Here is a 9,153-nt window from a genome sequence, read left to right on the forward strand (position 1 = left end):
AGAGCTGTGTGACCCTCCCTTCTTTCCTCCTGTGAAACTTATTTGAATAGTCCAAACACACATTTAGAAAAGTTTTACCGGTGCATTTTAACTTTCCAAACCACAACCAGAATACTTTCGGCAATGTTATGAACACTTTAATCCAAACATGATGAAACATCACTACACAACACTACTCACTAAAACACAATTCTATAAACTAACAATTCACACAAAAATCTATAATGGTACAATTTACTTGTTTATTTTTTATTTTTTTATGACATTGAGATTTTATTTTTTATTTTTTATTTATTTGTTTTGAAAAATGTAACATAAATAGGTTAAGCAAAACAAACAGTACAACTATTTTGAGCATCCCTTATTCTTTTCCTTTATTTTCTAATAATCACAATTCTGAAGTTGGCAACCCTAAAGATGACAATTTTCTTTTTTTTTCTTTCTTTTCAAATCTTTTAGGAGAGGTAGAATGTTTTTGAATTATTTGATGATGAGCAATTAATGAAACGCTTACATTTCCTCAGTTATTCAAACAGAAAATGAGCAAAGAACATTTACATTACCAAAGAACATCATAACAGACTTCAGTCTAGTGTGAGTATTTGCTCTTTAAAAAACACTCCCATGTGAACCTTACACTGTATGACGGATAAATCTCTTATTCATAACCACTTATTTACACTGTACACGTCTGCTTTTCATCTCCGTCATGGCCACCGGAGCTGATTGCGGACACTCGTCAATACTTGTGTTTATATGTTACTTACGTTGTAGAGCAAAACGACAAAGCGTCTCATTAATTAACTCATTAGTTCACTTTGTTTGCTCTGTATATAAACTGAGTTCTCTGTTCATCCTCATTTGCAGTAGAGTGTGGTGTTGTTCCCTGTAGTGTTCATTATTAAAACAGTTTTCGTTATGCTCTCCTTTGTTGTGTGCTTTCATTGACTGCCACATTTCATAACAGAGCTTGTAGAATAGAAATATGCTCCCAGTATTTTTACACAAGTATATACACATACATATATTGTACATATACTTTACATCGATACATTGTAACCCACCCGCCGAAAATAGGTTACAAGATCAGATTCAAACACACAGTCATGGTGTCCAATCCAGCCCCAAAGACCCCTGACCTAAATGAATGTGTTTATTTAGTCATCATTAGATTGGCTAACAAGTGTTATAAGTTGGTCATGATTCCTCATCATTAATCTCCAAAGATCTCCTCTCATCTGGGTGACTGTTGAATCTCCTGGAGACTGTTCCTCTGTTCCTCTCATAACCCCAAACCACCCTGCAATCACACCATTAGACCATTAGTACAAATATAGTAATATAGGTTTGAAATCGAGGAATTGAAAAGAACTGATAGCTGCTGATACTCAGTTTAATTTGTTTGTATTACATGGCTCTCTGAAACGCCAGATTCTGGTTGCTCAATCACAATCTTCCACAGTTTATACCGTGATAATGACTGTGTAAATAGCAGAGCTTATCCACCTTGTTTTCAACGTGAAAGTGAGCTATTTTCTTTAAATACGAGACTTAGCACCACAAATGTGCTTTCAATCAAATGCAGCATTCTGTAATAGAATATAAAATGAAACTCTGACTTCAGTGTTGATAGGCCTATGTTAATATTGCTGAAGTGTTCCTTTTTGCTGATAGAACAACTTTATTTGTACACTGTAATAGAATATAAGATAATAAACAGGTGAGATCCAATTTCATTATAATGAAAGAGAAGACATTTTCACTTTCCCCACTGGACTCTACTGTTTATAGCTAAAACTTACCTTTTTTGTCTATTATACATCTGGGTATAAATAAAATATGTCTAAGAAAAATGTTTAAAATGGCTAAATATGTACACAATCTGTATCAACTGTAGCTAATACTTGCCGTTATCATTATGCTACAATATTAAAATGTTTAGAATTCTTGTGTGCAGTTAATAATAATAAAAGAGGAGCATCACACAGCTGGTGAGGAAGACTGGTTCTGTGGTTGGCAGAAGAACTGGACCCCGTCACACATTAGTGTCAGAGAGAAGGACTCTTATAAAAACTGCTATCCTTTATGGACAATGTCCATCACTTGAAAACAAAGAGCTACTGTATAACCAAACTGAAGCTCAATCCTAATAAATGAAGTGAAGCTTGTAGAAGCACAAGTAACAGACCCACACACACTGTACCTTCAGACACGCTGTTGGAGTCCATGGTTGGGTCAGTGGGTGCTCCTTAAAATTTGAACAGTTATTATCAATAGTTATTACCAGTCACTTAACAACATTGTATAATAATGATTTTATTGCTGGTTGAGAAGGGATGTCTGGATTGTAATGTGAGGAAACCACGTTCCTGTCAGTTGCTCAGGTTTTCTAAACAGCTCTTTGTTTGTTTTGGTGTATCTATACAGAGACTGTCCCACTGGATTGTGGATGCAACAGTCTTGTCATTCAGACAGTGTACTTAAACTGCTATGATTCAATTCATTGGAAATAATAGTCCCTTCAGTACATAAAATTACAGACAGCTGTGTCTAACAACAATCACACACAATTTAATCAGGTAATTTTCGCTGCTTTTGTCGTGTGCATTGGTGCTTTGGAAATACCATATAAACATTACCACAGTGGGCGCTGCATACCTGGACACGGTTGACAGAGTTCAGAGATGTTGAGGTGTTTGGTCTGGTTGCTGATTGAATTGTTCAGCACACAGCTGTAGATGTTGATATCCTGATAATTCACCTCCAGAGAACGAGAGAAGCTGTTGTTGAGATCAGAGACACTGACGGATGAGATTAAACTCTTTTCTTTGTACCAGCAGAGAGTCGTCTCTGTCACATTCATCACTGAACACAGCAGCACACAGTTCCAGCTCGATGTGTGATGTCATGAACGTCAGTTCTTTATTGTTAAACAAATGTGGTTTGATGTTTGTGTCACAAAGTTCATGAGGTTTCCAGAAACAGTCAGGATTAACCAGTTAATTTCTCCAATGATAAATCTGTTTTGATAAATCTAAGCAGAGACTTACATTGTTGAATGAGAAACACACTCCTGATCCATACGTCAGTCATGGGTGATGTTAAACTTTTCTACAAATGTTTCTTATTTCTAGATAGCTACAGTTACTGAATTATCAGCAGTCATTTACCACCGGGGTTGTGTTATGAATCAGGTCCATGAGGTCACCGGGACCCAGAGATCACTGCACATTTCTAAGTTACTTCAAAAGAGGTTGTAGGTTGTGTGTGTGTGTGTGTTTAGGCTACTGTAAGTGTTTGTATAATCGCTGTTCAATCAGTTCAGTCAGCGGTCTGTTATCAGTTGTAGGGGTGGTTGTAGTAAAATATCAGAGCACTAGATGGTGTTTATACGAGCGTATGGGACGCTCAGGGTTCGGGTGTAGTGCAACCAAGATGGTGCTGTGTGTTTACAAGCAGTCATCAAATGTGACATTTCAAACAATATTGAACAAACCGGATTTGAGCTTGATAATAAGTGTATTTCTATTAAAATACAAATGATTATGTTCACTTCTTAGTTACATATCACCCGGTTTGTTCAATATTGTTTGAAATGTCACATTTGATGACTGCTTGTAAACACACACCACCATCTTGGCTTTGCCATGTTAAAATCTTTGGTCCTGATGACATTGAAGGAAAAAAGGTGTTCATTAAAATATTTAACTCTTAAAACTCTCAAGAACATAAGTGCACATTCTCTTTCACTTTTGGGAATAATGTGTATAACTTCACCAAATAATGGTTCTCCCCTTTCATCTGCTTTTAAAGTCAGAACGCATCCTGTCCGGTTGTTGTTCCCAAAAAACTGATGTTATTAGTCACATGAATTGAACTGGTATAAGTGAGAGTCTCAAAATGAGAGTCTGTCTTAAGCTTGTCAAGCAATTAGGCACCCTTATACAAAGATGCAATCACAACTGGGAAAGCATTTGGCACAGTCATTTCAAAACTGAGTGGTGAGCTCAATTTCCAGTGGTACATTTGCTGAATCTGATGTTTATGAGCCAGCGTTTTTGAAATATTTCGAAAGTTGCATACTACTTGGGCCTGTCGCTTAAGAGGGTGATGCTTGGCTTCAAACCTCATGCACCACAACTTTGAAAGAGGTCCAAATAAAGTCATAATACTCGGGTAATGTGTCATGTAATGATGTTTAGGAATTAGATTCCTATCAGGATAAAGAGACTTGAATTGTGTATGGTGATCTATTATTAGTTGTTTAAGATAAGCAGCAAGCCCTCTTGACACAACAGGTGCAAAAATTATGTCACATATTTCCCGCAACAACAGGAAAAGATGCCAATGTGGGGCTCTTTGGATCAATTAAATCACCGAACAGAAAAGGCAAGACTAGTAGTAAACACCACATCTGTGATGCAGTCTGCTTAATAGCATTTTCAGATGTCCTCAGATCGACAATTACACAAGGTTTATTTTTTTGATTTCCACAGCCATAGTCAAACGCTCCTATTCTTTCATTTAATAGATCCAGAGAAAGACATTTCTCCTCATAAATGAAATGCCGCAGCATCAATTTGACCTCGAGAGGTGCGACTCCTTCTAGCACATCATGCATAATGTCCACTCCAATATTCTCAGTGACATGAAAATATTGTAGGCTATTTAGGCATGAGTTATGCTTGACACCAGTTGCACTTCCATCATTGAGTTGTACATGGTGTGCATAGTTTTCCCTTGTACGTCTCTCGGTGTTATTTTCATCAAAAATATACTGAGAACTTGATTTGTCAATTAAACAAAATTGACAAAATCTGTTTGCAGAGAAACTTTCCACATAGCCACAGAGAGAGTGACAGGCAAGATTGTCTGCCGTCAACAAACAAAGCGTTCCATAAAGTAATTGATATTTGTCAAGTATTTTGACCTCTATACCATTCTGCTCAATTTCTTTCAAGTCTGTTAAAAGCGGTTCCAGAATTCTTTCAAAAACATAAATGTCTTTATCAACAGAATTAAATAAAAGACATAAATGAATATTGGAAAGTACAGAATTGTTCTCTGAAGGCACATTTCGTAACGCAAAGTAAACGGCCCCCATTTTATGAATCTTTGTTTTAGATCCAAGAGGATTTGTTGTTTCGAAATCATCGAAGTATAACTGAATTTGTAATGCATTGGAATGGTTTCGGTAAAGAGGATGTTTAGAATAATGAGCACCATCACAATAATCATGATGCATTTTTTCCTGTCCACCACAAGACTGCATATACATATTTTGCATTTTGTCACAGCTAAATAGAAATTGAATTGTGTTAATTATTGAGATGTAGTGACATGTGACAGGCACTAACACCTGGCTTTTTTTCCCATTCTTTCTAACACTATATAATCTGTGACCAAGAAACACTTCTGCTGGCTTCTCAAAGGAAAAATTGTCAGAAAATTACTTATTAAATGGTGTATCTATGTCACTAAACATGTTTCTAGTACTCTCAAAATCTTTCATAAGTGTTTGAACTTCAGTACTATCTACCGGAACTGCCACGTTCTTTACTAAAGTATTAGTCTTTTCTTGCAAGTGACCTAAGGCACGATCAATGACTTCTTTTGTGCAGGTTATACTTTTTTGAACATCAGTGTAAGTAACATTAGCAGAGGCATACATGCGGGCAGAAAAAGCAGCAGCACAGTCTGTTAGGCTTAAACCGCTCTGAGGAACTTGTTCTGTTTCAGACATTTGGACATTATCTCCAAAATTACTTATTCTACTTTCATCAATTTGATTGACTATATCTATGTTTTCAGTGCGTCCTGACTCTACTGAAGGGCATGAATTCATGTTACAATGATCTCTGCTAAGATGTTTTAAAAATGAATTGAAATTATGATATGTTCTGGGGCAACCATTTTGACTACAAATTAAAGTTAGGTTGTGACTATCAGAGAGTGCATGTACTTCCCTTAAATGCCAAATAACAAAAACATTTTGAAGACACTTTGGACAGGTATACATGGCTTATTTCAATTAGGGACGAGACTGCAATTTTGCAATCAATTCCATGACCTTTGATCGTTTGCAAAAGGACTGGGAGAAAGGTAGGTCATATATATACTCAAAAAATGAAAAAACAGAGGACAGTTGGCATGGATACTGAAGATTGCACAGCCAGAAGAATCTGAAAAGTCTGTCTACAGCACAGGTCAGGCTTTCAACATCAAGTGGAAGGGCAAAAGAATCATTCTTTGCCACAATTACGTACTGGGCTCCATGTCCTAGAGAACCGATGGAAACCAACTGTGGCTGAGCTGACTTCAGGGACCCTTTCATGGATTCACTGAGCAAGGAGGTCACGTTGGTACCAGCCTACAGAAATGAAACAATGAAAAGCATCAAAAAATGTTGCTGCATGAGAAACAATTTTGTTTAATCGCAAGCTAAGACAGTAAAAACCATACCGGCACTTGCTCCAACAGATATGAGACTGCAGAGTTCACACAGCATTTACTGCCAGCAACACTTCTCCCAGACGCCGTGGGTGGAAGAAGATGAATGAGGATCTTCAACATAGTGTAACACAGCTCATCTTGATGAAGTGAAGATGCAGGTCACATGCAAAAGAAGAATTTAAAACAAAATTTATTTGAAATGATTACTTTATCACGAATTGAATGTTAAAATTCACATTTATTTTTCTCATTTAAACTACATTTAGAAATGTGTGCACATGAAACAGACAGTGAGGCAGAAAATCATCCCATCATGCTGATTGTCAGCTTTCTCCAGCAAGTGTCTGATGTCATTTTTCTTCTCCAAGGATGCTATTTTCTTGAGCTTTGGAATTATGGTCCCTTTCCATCTGTGAGCTTGGAAAATTTGATGTCCATCTTCAATGCAAAAAAAAAAAAACAGAAACAAAGCAATATTTATATTACAATTATGAAATACAAGTATGTGTAAAGTTCTCTCTTAGTTGAGCGTGTCTATTACCAAGGCTGGCATGTCAAGAAATCTGGGATATTCCTTGAAAATTTCAGCAACAGTTGGGGATTTTGTCGTTATCCATCTCCTTCGGTAACTGAAGGTTTGGTCAACTTCAGTCTTTATTGATGATGAATTCTCTGGTGACGGTCACATCCTCTTTATCAGGGTCAACCACTCACTTGGCACAGTTTCATCTGGACTTGACAAAGAAGGTTGCTGTGTACAATGATGACGTTTCAAACTCTACATCCGCTGGCTCTGCTGAAGGTTCAGTCTGATGTTCCGTAGTCTCATTTCTATAAATCCACTGTGTGATGGTCCATCAAAAAAAATTTCCTGACACGAGTGATGCAGAAATAGAACTAAGCTGGAGTCAAGTATACTTGAGCAGGTTATACACATTGCTAAGTAATTCATTTTATAACGTAAAAACATCCTTACGTGTCCCTCATTTTCACCAAAGGGCACTTGAATCCTTAACGAGGGGAACAATGACACAATCTCCTTTGCTAGTGCCAGCTTTTCTGTACCAGATGGATAGCTGAAAAAAAAAAACAATAAAAGAATACAGTTGCAGAAATGGCTCTAACACAAACATTAACAAAAAAATACAAAAAACTGACTTAACACTGGTACTTTAGACTGTTACATTTATTTATTGAATTAACGGAATTATTTATAAATGTTTTATTAAAATTATACTTTATTTAAATGTATAACTTATTTAAATATAATGTTATTTAATTTAATTTGCAAACAAATACACCTTACATCTGCTAAACAACCACAAATACTCACAATCCATGTTTCTCTACGAGGTCACTGACAGCAGCTTTAACAAGAAACTTTCTTGAGGAAATAGACAGCATCTTTGTCTCTTCATGTTCTCTCAGGATTGTAGGGGCTTTTTCTTCAAGCAGTGTCCGCAAGCTAGGTGTGGTGCCAGTCCGAGTTGCATCTGTTGGATGACACTAAGAAATGACAAAAACATTTTATTTATTTAAATGTTTACTTTGACCACTAGTAATATAAAGAGTGAAAGACATCATTGGTTTACCTGTAATGGTTGAACACTTCCTTCTAATGAGTCCTGGTTGTTGCTTGCAATATAATATATTTGAAACTTGTCAAGCTCCCGCACTCCTGCATTCACATCAGTGTCAATGAATTCTTGAAAATCTGTGTCAAATCTCAGTATTCGATCAAGAGATACTCGTTGAGATAGCTCAGTTTTAGCTGAGGCTATCAGTTCTCGGACACTTCCAACTGTGAATAGTTTTCTCCATGTTTCCTTTCCATCTGTGAAGACAGTTGCCAGCACTCGGTGTAAAATTGTTAGATTAACTGTAATTTGTTCCTCGACATCCATCATCTAAATAAAAGGGGGGAAAATATCCGTATATATACCGCACAATGAGAAAACAAATAACAGTGTATAACAGTAAAAATGTACATTTTAAATAGTCAGTGACTAAGTTAGTCAGGTAGCACTAAATGGAGCGCAAGGTTGATTACGTTACGCTCGCGTTGTTGAATAAGAAACAGTCCATAGTAATTGTAAGAGGGCGGTAACGTTAATGGGTTCATGTTCAAAGTGCAATACATATTTAAGTCTTTCGCTTAATATTTATTATTGACCATTCTGCCAACACAACTTTACAAAAACGCGCCAAATGCACAAACTTTCGGGCCTATCCGACATTTATTTAACAGGCCACCCGTGTATTTGGGGTACGAAACATGGAGACAACATAATAAAAGTAAAAAAAAAAACTTCTTGGACAACTAACACAAAACATTCTTAAGCAAGATGGGAAAAATATGTACTATTATAGATGTATTTTAATTATTTTCTCTCACCTGAGGCAGAGAGCGCATTATCTGACAGGGCTGTCGGAGCGACGGTTGAAAAAGAACGTCACTGCGCAGAAGCTCACAGCACGTACATTCCCGCAATCCAGTATTTTCTCCCCGCGCGCTCAAAAGCTTATTTTATATTGGCATCATAATAAAAAAAACTACATAAATACAGTAAACATCGCCCTTTGACTACAGGCAAATAAATATACATTTTATTTCAATATGTAATGCTTAAATGTGTTTAACACAGACACTGTGTAAACAGTTAACCACAATATTTACACACAATGTGTCTGTAGTAACAC

The 9,153-nt window shown here is 36.6% G+C and overlaps 1 protein-coding gene across 1 annotated transcript; it reads right to left on the bottom strand.

Moving 5' to 3' along the window:
• Positions 1-6,906: 6,906 nt before the first annotated feature.
• LOC109074130 lies at positions 6,907-8,357 on the bottom strand. The gene is made up of 3 exons (XM_042749580.1): positions 8,046-8,357; positions 7,787-7,959; positions 6,907-7,529 (listed from the first exon to the last, which is right to left on the bottom strand). Exons 1-3 carry the CDS (start codon positions 8,355-8,357, stop codon positions 7,232-7,234), a joined length of 783 nt encoding a protein of 260 aa, XP_042605514.1. The 3' UTR covers positions 6,907-7,231.
• Positions 8,358-9,153: the final 796 nt, after the last annotated feature.

The sequence above is a fragment of the Cyprinus carpio genome, chromosome B22, assembly GCF_018340385.1.
Source record: "Cyprinus carpio isolate SPL01 chromosome B22, ASM1834038v1, whole genome shotgun sequence".
Lineage (NCBI taxonomy): Eukaryota > Metazoa > Chordata > Actinopteri > Cypriniformes > Cyprinidae > Cyprinus > Cyprinus carpio.

Bases quoted from the DNA above. Each gene is read 5' to 3' on its own strand.
- LOC109074130 (XM_042749580.1), bottom strand. From the start codon at position 8,357: ATGGATGTCGAGGAACAAATTACAGTTAATCTAACAATTTTACACCGA. The intron at 7,960-8,045 runs GTAAACCAATGA...GTCATTTCTTAG, and splicing joins GAAGTGTTCAACCATTACAG to TGTCATCCAACAGATGCAAC. The intron at 7,530-7,786 runs GTGAGTATTTGT...TTTTTTTTTCAG, and splicing joins CTCGTAGAGAAACATGGATT to CTATCCATCTGGTACAGAAA.